Below are 17,994 nucleotides of genomic sequence, written 5' to 3'. Positions count from 1 at the left end.
CAAGAATGTCTTTCATTTTTCTTAAAACCCATAGATGAGTGAGACCATTTTGCGTTTTTCTCTCTCTCTCTGACTTCTTTCACTCAGCATAATAGATTCCATGTACATCCATGTATAGGAAAATTTCATGACTTCATCTCTCCTGACAGCTGCATAATATTCCATTGTGTATATGTACCACAGTTTCTTTAGCCATTCGTCTGTTGAAGGGCATCTTGGTTGTTTCCAGAGTCTTGCTATGGTAAATAGTGCTGCAATGAATATAGGTGTAAGGAAGGGGTTTTTGTATTGTATTTTTATGTTCCTAGGGTATATTCCTAGGAGTGGTATAGCTGGATCGTATGGGAGCTCGATTTCCAGTTTTGGGAGGAATCTCCATATTGCTTTCCATAAAGGTTGAATTAGACAGCATTCCCACCAGCAGTAAATAAGAGTTTCTTTCTCTCCACATCCCCGCCAACACTGTTTATTCTCGTTCTTTGTGATGTATGCCATTCTCTGTGGTGTGAGATGGTACCTCATAGTTGTTTTGATTTGCATCTCCCTGATGATTAGTGATGTGGAGCATTTTTTCATGTGTCTTTTGGCCATTCATTTTATGAATCCTTTAAGATTGTTGGGTCTAACCTAAAATCCCCTCTGCTCTGGGATATTCCATGGTCCATTTATTCTATATAGTCCTTGTATGCCTCTCTAAAAGGTCCATTTTACATCATGCAATAATAATTATATGTTTCTGCTTATTTGTATTCCCTGTTTTTCCCATCTATGTCTCCTATATCTTTTTTTTTGGCTTGGTACTACTATGGTAGAAAACAAGTGCTCAGTAAAGTTTGGGAGGCAGATGAGCGATTGAGACTGGATTTCATTATGTGCTTTAGAGCACTTGATTATAGTGACTTTCTTTACTTGGATTGTTCTTGTACTATTGCTTTCATTTGACCAATTTAATAAAGAACATCTCTTGAATCGGCCATGAATCACACATCAAATATTTTTTATTACTATAACTGGTGCTATAATTTCTGTATCAAACAACTTTGGCTAAGTTGTGCTGCATTAACAAATAGCCACAACACATTAAAGGCTTACAAGGACAAACATTTGTTTCTTCAAAGAGTCAAATAGGTTATAGTTGGGCTTCTGTGGTATCCTGTCTTTCCTAGGAATATGAACCATAGGATCACTCTCCTTTTTAATTGGGGCATATGAAAAAGAACAAAGTAGAACTACACAGTGACTTAAATTTTTAGTTCCAACTATTCAGGTTACTTCCCTTCTCATGTCATGGCCAATAGAAGTCCATGAACAAGCTACATGTAAATGGGGCAGGAAAGAATAATCCTCTCTTCGGAAGAGAGGGATAGTGTTTCCTGTTTTGAAAATCAAGATGAGTGCATATATTACAATGGAACAAAATAAAGGAACATAAGTTAGTTCCAAAAATTGTTTCTGTTCTTTTATTTTGTTCCATTGTAATATATGCACTCATCTTGATTTTCAAAGCACTTGTCTTTGCTCTTCACTTTGAATCCCCATTTGGAAATGAAGTTCATGAAGAAACCTGAATTAGTTGCATTACCTTGGGAGAAATAAATCATATCCTGTTATCCTGTATTTTTGTGCTAATATACATATATATATATTTTGTTTGTTCTTTCTTTATTTTTTTTTTGGACACACCTGGTCAGTGGTGGTTATGTTAGGTCTTATTCCTGGCTCTGTGCTCACAAGTCACCTGGTAGTGCTCAGGGGACCATATATGGTACTAGATATTGAATTTGGCAAGTACTACCTCTCTGGCTCCTTCAGTTTTTAATATGTACTTGTACATCAAAACTGTGTATTGAAAATATTCAAAATTCTTGGGTCAATCTAAATATAATGGATTAGAATTTTGTGTATTCGTAGTTTATCTACAAAAATTTCTATTTCTCCCTTTACAAATAGAGATTTACTATATATCATAGTTCCTTAGGTGTCAACTTTTTTTTTTGGGGGGGGGGTGCTTATGGACCATACCCAGTGGCGCTCAGGGGTTATTTCTGGTTCTGTGCTCAGAAATCACTCCTGGCTCGGGGAACCATATGGGATGTCGGGAATCAAACCACGGTCCATCCTGGGTTAGCAGCGTGCAAGGGAAACACCCTACCACTGCTGCCACTCCAGCCCCAGGTGTTAACTTTTTAGTTTTTCTCACTTATAGTTCTTTTTCTGTTAAATCTTTCTTAGGTAGAGGTAATAGCTACTTGGAGTTGGTTTGAGGGTGTGTGTCATACTTTGCTGTGCTCAGGACTTACTCCTGGCTCTCTGCTCAGAGATTATGTCTGGCTTGTCATATGCTTTATCACAGTGCACTATTTTTCTGGCTTCTGAAATGAAATATTTATAAATAAAACTTATATAACATTAGGACCTGTTTATAGTTACATTTTCATTAAATGCATAGAATAAAATCACTTCATTAAAAATATAGAATAAAAAACCTACATATTGGTATGTAATGAGCAGCAAGAAAACACAACAAACTTAGCATATACCATGGCTTTGCTACCATGTGTAGCCAAGAAAGAGATTAAAATTTTATTTATTTTTCTTTATTTATTTAACTTCCAGAACCATAGCTTAACCATGCTTTTGGAGTTTGGATTAATTCTACTCTGTAATACTTGATAAAATTGGATATGGGCTACTGAGTGAGATTCACTTTCATCCAGTGAGAGATTCATGTAGATAAATCCCTGGCGATGAGAGCTTACAACCCAGTATTACAGAATTATAAAGTAAAATAATTCATGGGCAAGACTCAGCAGTACACCTTCTACCCTGTAACTCTGTTTCTTATCAGATAAAGGCTATAAAATGAATATTAAAAATTGAAGACATAGATTAAAAAATAAATTTCTGAAATGGGAAGGAAAATGGGAAAAGAAAGGTTTTTAAAATTGTCATGTAATACTTCTAGAATTGGAATTTCAGTTAATAAAAGCAATGGATAGAGTCAACTGGAAAATGTTAGTTAAAAGAAAGAACTGGAATGAAAATTGGATGAAACTATAATAAATTTGGAACTATGAAAACTCTGCAGGGTTAAGAGGCATCAAGGTTAGACATCAGGCTTGATTTAAGACTGGTAAGAATTATAGGAAGAGAGTATAGAGATAATAAAAGTAGGCAGTATTAAATGTTACAGTGCATGTGTGTTTTCTAAAATTAATGAAATCTCTGAATTCAATATATTGAAGAGAATGAATAAAAATATGCTTCAGATACTCTACTATAAGTCCAAGATATTAAAGTCAGATAATCTTAACGGATAGATTATGTTCAAAGGAACAACTATTGGCTTGACAGCACTTTCAGTTGTAACACTGGGTTTCAGAAGACAATGAAATATTATATATTTCTGTTCTTTCATTTTCTGGGGGACCACACCCAACAATGCTCAGGGGCTACTCCTATCTCTGTGCTCAGAAATCACTCCTGGCAGGCTCAGGGGATAATATGGGATGCTGGGGATCAAACCTTGGTTGGCATGTGCAAGGCAAATGCTCTACCCACTGTGTTACCACTTTGGCCCTGAAATAATGTGTATATTTTTTATTATCAAAGAATATTAACTATGAACCCAATGAAATCATTGCCAACACATACTTAATGCTTCTTATTTTCTAGCTATTATCCTAACCTTATTTACCTATTATCCTAAACATTATGTGTGCAAATAAAAACTTAATTTCTACCACTGTAACATTTAATTGTTATAACTGTTTTAAAGATTTAGAGAAACAGATTAGTTAATTAGCTTATTAGGCTATAACATTAACATGCTTTTTTATTGGTGATGCTAGTGATTAAACCTGGGCATTTTGTCTTCAAAATCATTGAATACAACATCACCATTAATACAAAGGAGTTCATCTGTTCATACTTTTATCAAGAAATACCTTTGAAAAATACTTTTTATATAAATAAAATTGCGAGAACTTATTGTTTATAGACCCTTCCTGAAAGAATTGTTCAAGAGATCCTTCTTGAAAAAGGAAATTTCCCCAAAAGGGAAAACTAAGATAGGAGAAAATTATTGAGAGTGATAAAAAATGATTATACCCTAGGGAACAGTAAATATGGAGAAAATGTAAAACAGCATTTGGCATATAAATCAGCAATGATGAGAAAATGTGGGATACATTAAAAGCAAAGTAGTCAGTTACAAATCGGTACTTTGTGATTAGAATTAGATGATTTAAGGACCTGCATTTAAGGATCTCAGGTTAATATTAGCTTCAAACTTTGAATATTCAGCTCTGGCTGTTACTTTGTTTTTCATATTTTTCTTCTAAGATCTAGTGTCTGTGGCATTAGAGAAGTGATTCCCAAAGTTACCCTATTCTAATTTCTAAACATGTGATGTTACTTTACCTGCCAAAGGGACTTTGCAGATATGATTAAATTAAGATTTTTAGATGAGATGGATTATGGGATTTTGGTACCTGAATCCAGTCTAGTCATAGGTATTCTTAATGCATCAAAGAATAATTTCCAGTCACCGTCAGAGGAGATATTTCAATGGGGCCTGAGTGTGACCCTGGCACCACATTGGCACTGGTGAACATTTTGGGGTATCTCTGAAAGTTCTTTGAGTACCAAAAACATGTCTCAAGCAAGTATTACCTGATAGATCCAGAATTGCTGAGCCTGAGCATCATCAGAAGCTCGTGTAGACTTTTTTTTTTGTTTTTGTTTTTGATTTTTTTTGTTTTTGGGTCACACCCGGCGGTGCTCAGGGGTAACTCCTGGCTGTCTGCTCAGAAATAGCTCCTGGCAGGCACGGGGGACCATATGGGACACCGGGATTCGAACCAACCACCTTTGGTCCTGGATCGGCTGCTTGCAAGGCAAACACCGCTGTGCTATCTCTCCGGGCCCTAGTGTTGACTTTTGAATCACTTGGCTACCAGGCTAGATATTACTGGGAATGATCAAAGCCACTTAGGAACATTACTTGGGAGGCCAAAAAAAAAAAAAAAGGCAATAATTTTATTTATGTTTCTGCTGTCCAGAGCTTTCTATATATATTAGTTTAATTTTTCTAACAATACTATTAAGATCTCAACAAGAAACTGGGAGGCAACTCATTACCTAATTTGAAGTTCTACTACAAAGCCATAGTGATCGAAACAGCATGGTATTACAGACTATGAGACTAATGGATCAAAATAGAATATTCAGTGACAAACTCCCAATTTGGTCAATTAATCTTTGACAAAAGAACCAAGAACTTGAAATGGAATAAAATCAACAAATGGTATTGGAACAATTGGATAACCATATGTAAGAAATTAAAGATCAATCCATATCTCACGCCTTAAACAAAAGTCAATTCTAAAGACTTAGAGATTAGACCTGATTTTTTTAATTTTGATCATAGTGGCATACATATTGTTGACAATAATATTTTAGGTACATATTAACATAAGATCAGGGGGATTCCCATCACTGAATTGTCCTCCCTACACCTCCGTTCACGTCCTACCTCCCATATCCTCCTCTCTCACACCCAGGGCTGCTAGAATACGTGGTCCCCTCTGTGCCTAGCTTACTACTTAGTGGTCTTACACCTGTTTGGTCTTGGTACCTTCCTTATTTCCCCCTCTAACTGGGAGGCGGGACTAGATAGTTCAAGTTATGTGGTTTTGTTTGAAGAAGAGAAACGTAATAAACTGGGGTAAAAATCAAATACGTCGAAAGTGGGCGTAGTCCTTCTAGACTAGAGGCTCTCATCATTGGTTTGAGAGATGAAGGGGAAAAAGAAGGTGAAACATCCCAACTGTACAAAAAGAAGTGTCAAATAAAATATCCAGTGAGCACTCCAACAATAAAGATAAGCACCACATAAAAGCCATGGTCTTGAGATAAAAAACATGGCAGAGCACATAAAGAAAGAAAAAGAAGAAGAAAAAAATAATTATAAATGGAGACAACTTCAATAACCACACCAAAACAAAGAAATCAACAAAAATTAGATAGATAAATTAAAAAAATGTTTTGTGCTTTTTGCTCTTTTTTTTTTTTTCCCTCCTGCACAGGCACAGTAAATATTGGGGTCATTTGAAAAGGAATTCCCTTGGCCTAAGAGAGACAGGGTTTCTCCACCCTTGGAGTATATTGTCATGGGTTTAACTATAGACCTCATTCAGGTTCATTTACTCTCCCCTTGGTGCTTTCCTGGTGTTTGGAAGACTTCTGCTCCATCCTGGGTGATAAAATCAGACCTCTGTATCTAGAGATCTTGGTATCTGCACAGGTCAAGGAGTGGAACTTATGATGAAGTCTTTGTGGTTCTAGAAGTTCTGTTCCCTCAGTGTCATTTTAATCCATCTTCTGTGGTTGGTGGTCTTTGTGCTGATCCTAGGATGGAGCCTAGGATAGCGGAGATTAGATCTGAATTTATAAAGTTCATTGAAGAAAAAAGGCAGAACACTTCAAGATTTAGACCTCAAAGAAGTCTTTGATCATAGAATTCCAGTGGCAAAGTCTGTAGCATCAAATCTGAATAAGTGGGACTACTTTAAACTAAAAAGTTTCTGTATGACCAAAGAAACATGGGCTAAAATTATAAGACATTAAAATAAAACTGAATGGGAGAGAATTTTTGCATTCAACACTATCATAGTTTTGTAGATGTAATAAAGAAGGGACAAATTTGTTTGTTACTTTCGTGTTCCATGAAATACTCTAAAAAGGGTAGCCTGTTGGACCGGAGCAATATCACTGCGGTAGGGCATTTGCTTTGTATGAGGTCAACCCAGAATGGACCCGGATTCGATCCTCAGCATTCCATATGGTCCTCTGAGCCTTCCAGGAGTGATTTCTGAGCACAGAGCCAGGAGTGACCTCTGAGTGTGGCTGGGTGTGGCCCCAAAACAAAACAAAACAAAAAAAAAAATGGGTAGCCTGCGATATGTAGTTGGAAAAAGTAATTGGTATGTAGAAAAATGATTAAAAGTAGCCATTTTTCTGCATAAGGAATATGTTCTACAACATGAATATTATTAGATTATAATGTGACTTCTTTCAGATAGAAAGTCAGGACTGTTTAGTTAAATAACTAATGTATAATGGATACTGAAAAATAGTAGGTCCTAACATCTATGAATATTATTTAAGGGATTTTATATATTTTTGTAATTAAAGCACATAAAATTTGGCTTTAGGGGTAGAAATGTTTCAAATGAATGCTTTTTAAATTCATTGTTTTTCTTCTACTTTATCTTGAATGGGTTATAAATTGAAGATATATATTTTTAGCAGATGCAGAGATTATGGGTACAAATTAGCTTTTCTGGATGACTCAGTAATTAAAATGTGATTCATTTAGAATTATGAAAGACCTAAAAAGTCTGTAAGCTAAAGAAAATTCAAGAGTTGATTCTGCAGCTGATTAATTGCACTATTTAATATTCAATTGGTAGTAATACTGGGATATGGAAAAATTGGCTGTAAATCCATTGACATTAAGTACTGCATGCTTTCTTTTCTATAGCTGCATCAAAGAATTATTCCTGACCAGGACCAATTGATGTCAATAGCACTAGAGTGCATCTATAACTGTGAACGAAATGATCAGCTGTCTCTCTGCTATGACATACTAGAATGTTTGCCACAAAGAGGATATGGGTAAGAACCCAGCGTGCCACACTTTGCATCTTTTCATTGTAAGAATTAGGTGGTTTCTTTTTCAAATACTCATTATAGAGATTTTGGAATGGAATATTAAAAAGTATAAAGGAAAAAATGAGACATTTATATACTTACTGCCTGGTTATCTGTTTTTAACTTATATATATATATATATATATATATATATAGGATTTCACTGTAATTTTTAATATTGGTTACTAATTATTCAGGAAATACCAATCAAATTACTATTATCACCCTAACAAAATATTCTTTTAAAAGTAGACAATGATATTTCTTTAAGTTACTTTAATTATTTTTATTTTTATGTAAATTACACATTGTATGAATTTTTTATCTTCCACTTTGCTTATAAAAGTTGTTTATTTTTTTGTTTGTTTTTGGTTACACCCAGGAGTGCTCAGGGGTTACTCCTGGTTCTACACTCAGAAATTGCTCCTGGCAGGCTCGGGGGAACCACATGAAATGCTGGGGTTCGAACCACCGTCCTTCTGCATGCAAGGCAAACGCCTTACCTCTGTGCTATCTCTTTGGCCCCCAAAGTTCTTTTAAATTATAAAATATGCATTTTTGGCTTAAAGACAGGGTTCCTAGATAACTCTTGGCTCCACAGTTTGCTGAGGAGATGGAAAGAAGTAGAGTGATAGGAAGCTGGAAGGCTCCTCTGTCAGTTTCATGCCTCTTTTTTCCTCCCTAAATCCAGTAGGTAGCAACATTCACTTCCTACTGATGTTTGTAATTTAAAATAGTTCACTTTGCTTTTCAGTAATACCAAATGAGTAAAAAATGAAATTAGAGCTTATCTAAGTTAAATTCTAAACAATAATTTGTCTACCAAAAGGACATAGATATGGTATCAACAGAATGATATTAAAAGAATATACTGTATTTGCCGACGTATAAGACGACCGGGCATATAAGACAACCCCCCAATTTTGCAGTTAAAACATAGTTTTAGGTCTATATTCGCTGTATCAGACAGTTCTGTTCATGTGCTGCATGTGTTCCTGTGCTCATGTACCACAGTGAGCTAATCACAACAAGCAAAGGTTCAAAGGTTATACTGTAATAGACTTCCTCTCTGACTCTGGCCAATCTGAGCAGGCTTTTTACAGTGTAGATTCGGTACAGAACATTGTCTAATTTTCATGCATAAAAAGCCTGCTTGGATTGGCTGAGTTAGAGAGGCGGTCCGAGCAGCCTTGCAGTGATTGGTGCAGGATCGAGTTGGAAAATTCGTTTTGTGGCAATATTCAGACAATTTTTATTTAGCGGCATGTTGAAACATTTTTCGGGATATACTCGGAGTATAAGACGACCCCCGATTTTCGGTTGACTTATTTTGTTTCAAAAGTCGTCTTATATGCTGGAAAATATGGTATTTATGCATATATTTTAATGTAGACATCGCAGTTAGGGAATTAATATAGTCATGTTAGTAGGAAATTAGTATATTCATTTTTGAAGAGTTTGTAGACCAAGAAAAGCTTGTTTCGTGTATGTCTAAAAGCTTTGTTGGCTTTTGATTTATGTAACAACTTTTTTGATTTGTGTAACAACTTTTTTGATTTTTTTCTTGCAAATGAAAATAGCTTTTATACTCATTTTTTTATGTTGGTTTTGATTTTTTTTAATTTTATTTTATTTTATTGAAACCATTGTGATTTGCAAGTCCTTTATAGTTGTGTTTCAGACATACAAAAATTGGGGCCAATCTCATCACCAGTGTAAATCTCTGTCCACCAATGTTCCTTGAATACATTTCATACTGTCCCTGGTCCCTCAGCTTTTAAGTTTTGATTTTTAAGTTTTGATTGTTAAAGTTTGGGTCTCTTGATTCTATTGTTGTTGCCTTTGGCTTGGATATTTAGTCATATCCTTTTTTGTGGGTGGGGGTATAGCAGGGAGAAGGAAAGAAAGTGAGTGTAGGAGAAACACATATATGAAAGGATGGGGACCAGAGGCTAAGTATTAGGCGGTATTAAAATTAAAATTCCCAGTATTTTTATTCCTTAATGATTTGACTTCATATTTATAATTTTTAAATACTTTGTAATTATAAATGAGACCATATGAACTAGAATGTAGGGCTTTAAAATACTTTGTTATTCTCTTTGTTCTTTATGCCAAATTTGTCAATTAATATTTTTGCAGTGAATATTTAAATAGTTTAAATGGCTGTCATTTATCAAATGGTAAACTGTCTTTTCTCCTTTTAGGAAGTGAGTAATTATTTAATCTAATTAAAATTTTATTTTTCTTACCTAAGCAGCACATTCCAATCTGGCTGACAAAATGCTTAGCTATGTTTGTGAATGTAAATATATAAAGATAAAGACTTTTCTTGAAAATCAATGGCCAATTGTAGAGTTTAATATTATTATTAAAAACTATTATTCTTGAAGAATATTAGTGGATATTAACTCTTAAAGGGAATACTTATAAATGGTAACTGCTCTATTTTATCATTTTGAGATCTATAACTGGTTTTCAAACAGTCTGATTGCTAAAGAATTGCCACATAGGTTTAGACTAGCACAGAAAATTTTTGAAATAAAAACCATTTTTGAATTAAAATTAGGCAATTTTAAACTTTCCAAATCTAGGCAAAGCTTTTTATTTGGTCTTATTTTCCTGAGGTTGTCAGATGGAAGCACCAGAAGGAATCAGGTGGTGTGGTTCTCAGGAGTATGCCCTTTATGGTCGGGACTGAGTTATGTGCGTGGGAAGATACCTTTGTAGACATTATCAACTGTTCTGATTAATATGTTTATTTATGTGGTATGGTACATTTTCTGTACCACCCACATATGGACATATGATCTTTTTTTGTTTTTGTTTTTGTGCCACACTTGGCAGTGCCCAGGGCTTAGTCCTGGCTCTTAACTCAGAGATAATTTCTGGCAGTGCCCTGAGACCCATGGGATTGAACCTGGGTTCAATGCAAGGCAAATACCCTACCTATTGGACTATTGCTCTGACCCACTTAGTCTATTTTTCATGATAATGTTTTCTTTGTCTCCTGTGTACTTGCTTCCTAAAGAAATGGTTATATTTCTCCATGACTCCTTAATATTGAAATGGAAACAGTGGTATTGATAACATGAAGAAGTTCTTTGGGTATATAAAATATTACTTGGAGTCTTTCTGTGGGGTCATAGGTAATGTAGATATGGCTTATTCACATGTAGGACCATGTATCCTAATTTGGTTTTATTGATTAGAAGAACAAAAATATTTTCTCCTTTGCCCCATCTTTTATAAAGGCTACATAACTGCTCTTTTTTTTTTACAAGTCAGCAAAACCAAATTAAATATTTTCAAAAAGTAATTTTACACACACCAGTCTAATCTGTAATAGAGACTATTCCATTCCAAATTTTTATCTTAATATCTGGAGTCATGAAAGATGCTGCATGAGTTTAAAAGTTAAAATTTTAGCAATAATACGAAGTATTTTCATTAAGTATAGGGAAAATTCAGTTTAATTTTTTCACTTGAATTTGATGTTATCTGATAAAAGTTTTTAAAAATTAAAGTAAAACTTAATTTGTTCCTTCTTGTTGCTCTTTTAGTGATAAGACAGAGATAACCACAGCTCTTCATGACATGGTAGACCAACTGGAGCAGATTCTCAGGTGAGAAAGAGAACCATCTGATGGCTTTGTGCTGGTTATGAAGGTCTGTGAAAGACATACTACCATAATATGCCTGCCAGTTATTTCCAGTTTGACCTCTGATTTGTTTGACTTTTATGGAAGTGACTTTTCCTAATAGATAGTTTATTTGAGCAGGGTGGTAAAATAATAAAAATGAGGATATGGATGACAGAATAGCTTTGTATTCAGGTGCACATGTTGCCACTTACGAACAGCTTTGTGCTATTCTTATTTATATAGTATCTAATTCATGTGATCTTGGAATTAACATTAGATTAAGCATTTAACACATTGATGCCAGAATATTTTACTGGTGGCTCCCACTTGAATGTGGTTTAATTAACACAAACTGCTGTGTTGGTATTAACATAAAGCCCCTCACATATAGTAGAAAAAAACAAGAAAGCTTCATTTCTGGTATACTTAATTCATCTTTCATCAAATAATGTGTACTAAGCATGTCTATGTTCTTTGATCATGGCACAATACCTTGAGAATGCTTGGAATATATCAGACAAAGTTAGGCAAGCAATCCTATAGTAGTATGCTTTATTGTCAAAGTGTAACATATTGTCTCTTGGGATTGACATGCCCTAATTCGTTATTTTTAAAGTTTAATATTTTTCTTTGTTTGACTTTGGATCCACACTTTACAGTGGTCAGGGTTTACTCCTGTGCTCAGGGATCACTTATGGTAGTGTGTTGTGTTACTGATCCTACCCTAATTAATAATTGTACTCCATCATAGGTCAGGGTTTACTCCTGTGCTCAGGGATCACTTATGGTAGTGTGTTGGGTTACTGATCCTACCTAATCAATAATTGTACTCCATCATAGGGTGTGACCTGGTAATAGAATATTGGATTATTCCTTATTTGGTATTCTGCTCCCACTCTAAGGTGGTACCTGATTCTTGTCAATAAAAGCAAGAGTCTGAGGTAGGCTGGGGCTCATTCTTTGGTCTTCTTCCACTGAGCTGCACTCCATCTTTGGAGCAGAAAGCTTTTGTGGTTTGAATTCCTTGCTTGAGCACTGGATTTCCTGAACCCATTCTTGTTCCTATTCACTGTGTGAATTATTTTCTGTGGATCTCTACAACTGGAACTGTTCCCCCTGATCTAATTGGACAGGGGAATGGGAACTGCCTCTTCTGTCTGGGAGGTTGATGGGAATCAAACCTTAACCAATTTCCTAGAGAATGTGACACTTCAGTAGACTATAAGAAGTACTATGATATAACCTGGGTTGGCTCTAAGCTAGGCAAGCACTCTGCCCTTGGTACTATGACTCTGGCTCTCTCTCTTTACTACTATTTAATTTTTATATGTGTATAAACAATGCTTGCATTTAAATTTGGAATATTTGTATTACATTTGTCAGGAATTATTTAGGAGAAATAAACTTAGATATAATACAATGATAGAAGGTAATAGCATTTTTTTTTTAAATTTGGGCCACACCCAGTGGTGCTCCAGGGTTACTGTTAGCTCTCTGCTCAAAAATTTCTCCTGGTAGGCTTGGGGGAACCATATGGGCTACCGGGGACTGATCCCAGGTTGACTGCATTCAAGGCAAATGCCCTACCTGCTGTGCATTTGCTCCAGCTCCAAACAGCACATTTTTGATAAGAAATAAAGTATAATTATTTGTAGTCAATTATTTAATTTGAATGAATAAAATATTAATGGACAAAATGTTTAATTCATTTGAACGAATAATTTAATATTACAATTAATAAAATATATAACAACATAATTTAAATATTAAACTTAATATTATAACCAATTAATAAATAAAATAAAACATTAATTTTATTCATTTAAATTAAGGTAGCTTAATATAATAGTACTGCAAACTGTATTCTATTTAATGAAGCAATGTTTTTGTGTACCATATAAAAGTATGAGTTAAATGAAAGAGTAACCCTTCCTTAAGATTCTCATTTCATATTATATAGATTGATTTTAATTACTTTTGGTTCTTAAGATCACTTTTGGTCCAAAATTATTTATATATTTTGGTGTTTGGGTCACACTTGGCAGTCCTCACCCTCTGCTCAGTGATCACTCTTGGTGGGCTTAGAGGACCATAAGGGGTGCAAGAGTTTAGACCTGGGTTGGCCTCATACAAGGCAAGTACCATACCTGCTGTACTCTCTCTGACCCTGGTTTTTATTTTCTTCTTCTTATTTATTTATTTTTTGTTGTTCTTGTTTTTGGGCCACATCTGGCTATGTTCAGGGATTAACTCCCAGCTTTGCACTAAGGAAGTAATCCTGGTGGTGCTCAGGAAATCTCATGGGGTGTGGGGGAATCAAACTTGGGTTAGCCATGTACAAGGCGAATATGTTATACATTATACTACTACTCTCACCCATGGTTTTTATTTTCTTGAAAGAAACATTTAATTAAGTTAAACTTTCACTGTTATTGATTCTTCTCAAACTTTCTCAGAAACCAAGGATAGCTTAAACAAAACCCAGTGTGTTTTGTCAACATTGATTCATTTGTTAGAATATGCATGATTACCTTCTTTTGCTAATGAAAGTGAAAGCAGAGATCTCAAAGGGGTGCAGTCAATGTGAATAATTTATCTAACCCTATGATCCTGGGTGATCCTGGGTTGTGAACAGACATGTTTTGCTTCCTAGACCTTAAGAAAATAGTAAGTATAGTACCAGTTTCTGGATGATACTCAGGTCTTTCATTGTCCTGTTTAATATTTAATGTCCTGGGGCCAGAGCAATAGCACAATGGTAGGGTGTTTGCCTTGCATGCTACTGATTCAAGACGGACTTGGGTTTGATCCCTGGCATCCCATATGGTCCCCCAAGCCAGGAGCGATTTCTGAGAACATAGCCAGGATTAAACCCTAAGTGTCACTGGGTTGGCCCCAAAACAAAAACCAAAAAACAAATAAAAAATTCACTGTCTTTTTAAAATAAAAAGTTTTTATTTCTCTGGACCTCAGAAGCACTTGTAGTTGATTGTTCAGCAGTTATAGTGTGGTGTGACATAACCCATGAAGCCTGTCTTCAGGGAGAGTTCCTTTGTCTGTGCAGGCCTTCTGTAAGCCAGTAATAGTTTATATATAAATATGAATGAGATGTGGTGAGGCAGATTACGTATATATAGATTAAGTTTTTGCTTAGTAAATGCAGTATCTGAAGAAGATTCATATGCAATAAAAAGAAAGACGTGATACATCTTATATTTTAAAGAATTAATTATTGTTATGTAGCCTTCTGATATTTCTGGGGTTCTCCAATTCTAAAATCATTTGCTTATTAGTTAGCACAAATGTCTATTAATGAGCCAGTAGAATAGTTAAAAAAAATTAAATTGGATGGGCCCGGAGAGATAGCACAGCGGCTTTTGCCTTGCAAGCAGCCGATCCAGGACCAAAGGTGGTTGGTTCGAATCCGGGTGTCCCATATGGTCCCCCGTGCCTGCCAGGAGCTATTTCTGAGCAGACAGCCAGGAGTAACCCCTGAGCATCGCTGGGTGTGACCCAAAAACAAAAAAACAAAACAAAACAAAACAAAAAAAAACAAAAAAACAAAAAACAAAAATTAAATTGGATATTGAAAGATAAAATGTAACATGTTCTACTGCCTTAGTCTTATTATTAGAGTGGTTCTTCCTTACAAGTTAAAGTTGCAAAGATTTTTTTTTTTAAGTTTTTTAAAAAGATTTTTTATTTAAATCATTGTGATTTTAAAAGTTATTCATAGCTTGGTTCTAGACATACAATGTTTCAGGACCAATCCCACTGCTAGTGTTAACCTTCCCCCACCAATATTCCCAGATTCCATATCATGGCATCACTTCCTATCCCAGCATAAGAGCATCTTATTATTTTATTTTTTTATTTTGACTAGAGTGGATTACAAATCTTTCACAGTAATTTTTTAGGTACATATTGACATTGAATCAGGGGCATTCCCACCACCAATGTTGTCCTCCCTCCACCCCTGTTTCCATCATGCATCCCATATCCCCCTCCTTTACCCCCTGGGTTGCTAGTATAAGTGGTCCCCTCTGTGTCTAGCATGTTGTAGATTGGGTGTCAATTCTGTTGTTGTTGGCTTTGGATTTGGTGTTTAAGTCTGATCATTTTTTTTTTTTATTTCTACTTAATGTTCATATGACTATCTGGTCTTGGTACTCTTCATTATTTCCCCATTAGTTTGTGAGGCAGAACAAGATGGTTCAAATTATGTGGTTCTGTTTGAAGGCTATAAAATAAAATGAGGCAAAAATCAAACAAGAAAAAAAAAATGGGAGGAGTCCATCTAGAGCAGGGGTCTCAAACTCGCGGCCTGCGGGCCACAAACGGCCCTCCGTACAACATTTTGTGGCCCTGCCCTAGAGGAATCTTTTTTTGTTTTGTTTTGTTTTAGTTGTTTGGGTCACACCCCCCAATGTTCAAGGCTTACTACTGACTTTGCACTCAAGGACCACCCCGACTTTGCCTCCTGTGGCCCCCAGGTAAATTGAGTTTGAGACTGTTCTAGAGGCTATAGATATCAATTTAAGAGAAGAAAAAGGAAGGAAAATGTAAAAAAGGAAAAAAGAAGGAAAAAGGAAGAAAAATGTAACAACAATACTCAAAAAAATCAAACAAAAAGCTTGAAAAGCACCACAGCAATAAAGACACCAACCACACAATAACCATGGTCCTGAAATAAAAAGAAAACAATGCACACCAAAAAAGAAAACCCATGGAAATAAAACAAGCAACAAACAATAATAACAAAACCAAAAAAAAAAGTTAATTTGTGCTTCTCTCTCTCTCTCTCTCTCTCTCTCTCTCTCTCTCTCTCTCTCTCTCTCTCTCTCTCTCTCTCTCTCTCTCTCTCTTTGTTTTTTTGCATAGGCATAGTAAATATTGGGGAAATTAGAAAGGGAATTCCCTTGTCCTAGAAGATGCAGGTTTTCTCCACCCTTGAAGTATACTGTCATGGGAATAACTACAGGCTCCATATATGTTCTTTTACTCTCCCCTTGGTCCTTTAGTAGTGTCTGGAAACTTTCTGCTCCATCGTGAATGATAAAATTCTGCCTCTGTAGCTAGAGATCTTGGTATTGGGTTGCAAAGATTTTGAGATAAAGATGTGCTATGCCTAAAACATTTGTTTCAAGTGTACTTTAAGAAAAGTCAGTAGGAGCATAATTTTTGATGAAAAATAATGTAAATAATAAGATGGTTGTTTTATATGCTTCCTGACATATACATGCTCTTTATGCACTTATAGGCTGTTTGTGTGTTTAAGATTCTTAGACTCCTAGATTTTGTAGCAAGACTTGAAAAAATTTCATCTCTACTTGTAGTGTGTCAGAACTTCTGGAGAAGCATGGAGTTGAGAAACCAATTTCATTTGTTAAGAGTACTCAGTCGAGCTCAGAAGAGGCCCGTAAGCTGATGGTTCGACTGACCAGACACACTGGTCGGAAGTGAGTATTAAACCGTATTAATGTTTGTATATGATTTTGATGGGGGAGGGTGAGAGTTGAGTGACATGGGAGCCATGGATTGAACCTATGCACTCTCTGTACAAGGATAGTATCTTTTTCAATGCATTATCTTTCTGGCCTTGTAAATAAACTTCTTTTGTTGGTATGAAATGGGGGCCATAATCAGTGGTGATCAGGGCTTATTCCTGGCTCTGCACTCAGGAATTACTTTTGGCGGACTCAGGGGACTGAGTGGGATACTGACTATGTGGGGACTGACTATGGATACTGACTGACGGATCAAATTCAGGTTGGCTTCGTGGCAAGACAAATGCCCTACCCACTGATCTCATGAAGGAACTTAAAAATTTTTTTTTGTTCTATCAGAATTATTATTATTATTATTTTGTAGAAACATAGCAAACTAGAACTTGAGAGATAATATAGAGGTATGGAGCTTACCTTGGAGGAAACTAACCCTTGTTCAATACCTAGCACCACAGATGGTAGCCCTGAGCATCTTCAGGAGTGATCCCTGAATACAGAGATAGGAGTATGCTCTGTGTACCAAGGATAAACATCAAATTGAAGAAGGAGGGGTAGGAGGAGGAAGATGAGGAAGAAGAGGAATAAGGAGGAGAAGGAAGAAAAATGAAAGACAAAAGATGAGAGGCAAAAGATGAATAATGAAATGAGGAGAAAGAAGGAAGAAGGGAGTGGGAGAAGGAAGAAGTAAAAATAAGGATGGAGGAAAAAAAAGAATGAAAAGGAAGTGGAGGAGGGGGAGGAAGAGGAAGAAAAATATAGTAAGATAAAAAGCAAAGAGGTGGGAACTAGGGATAGTTGGTGAGGATTCTAAAACGTTGGTGGCTATAGAACCTATAGCTCCAGAAAGTATGTTACGGATTTAAGGAGTTATGAGCTGTGGCTGTGAATTTTAGTGTGATCACTAGTCAATCTAGGTCATTTAGATTCTAATCATTACTCAGGTTACTGCATAGAAATGTAAAGAGCACTGAGGAAAGAGTCCCTGGAAGCATGAGTACAGGAGTTGGTTTCAATGAAAAAGGATTTAAATAGCAGGAACATTTGAAGAGTCCTTTAAATAAATTTTGCCTAATGTAGTTTTGAGAATTTAGACTTACATTTTTTATCTGAGCATTAAATAAATAAAA

General features: G+C 35.6%; 2 protein-coding genes across 2 annotated transcripts in view; one reads left to right on the top strand and one right to left on the bottom strand.

Moving 5' to 3' along the window:
• LRATD1 (LRAT domain containing 1) overlaps positions 1-17,994 on the bottom strand; it is an 836,105-nt gene that overhangs the window by 11,711 nt on the left and 806,400 nt on the right. The gene's annotated exons all lie outside the window — the stretch shown is intronic.
• NBAS (NBAS subunit of NRZ tethering complex) overlaps positions 1-17,994 on the top strand; it is a 384,560-nt gene that overhangs the window by 151,170 nt on the left and 215,396 nt on the right. Inside the window, exons 26-28 of the mRNA XM_049784877.1 lie at positions 7,547-7,680; positions 11,280-11,342; positions 16,697-16,819. Of these exons, the coding sequence (XP_049640834.1) occupies positions 7,547-7,680; positions 11,280-11,342; positions 16,697-16,819 (320 nt within the window). The remainder of the gene's footprint in view (positions 1-7,546; positions 7,681-11,279; positions 11,343-16,696; positions 16,820-17,994) is intronic.

Source organism: Suncus etruscus, chromosome 12, assembly GCF_024139225.1.
Source record: "Suncus etruscus isolate mSunEtr1 chromosome 12, mSunEtr1.pri.cur, whole genome shotgun sequence".
In the NCBI taxonomy this organism is placed as follows: domain Eukaryota; kingdom Metazoa; phylum Chordata; class Mammalia; order Eulipotyphla; family Soricidae; genus Suncus; species Suncus etruscus.
Note: the sequence above shows the minus strand (reverse complement) of the source record. Positions and strands in the feature narration are given on the sequence as shown.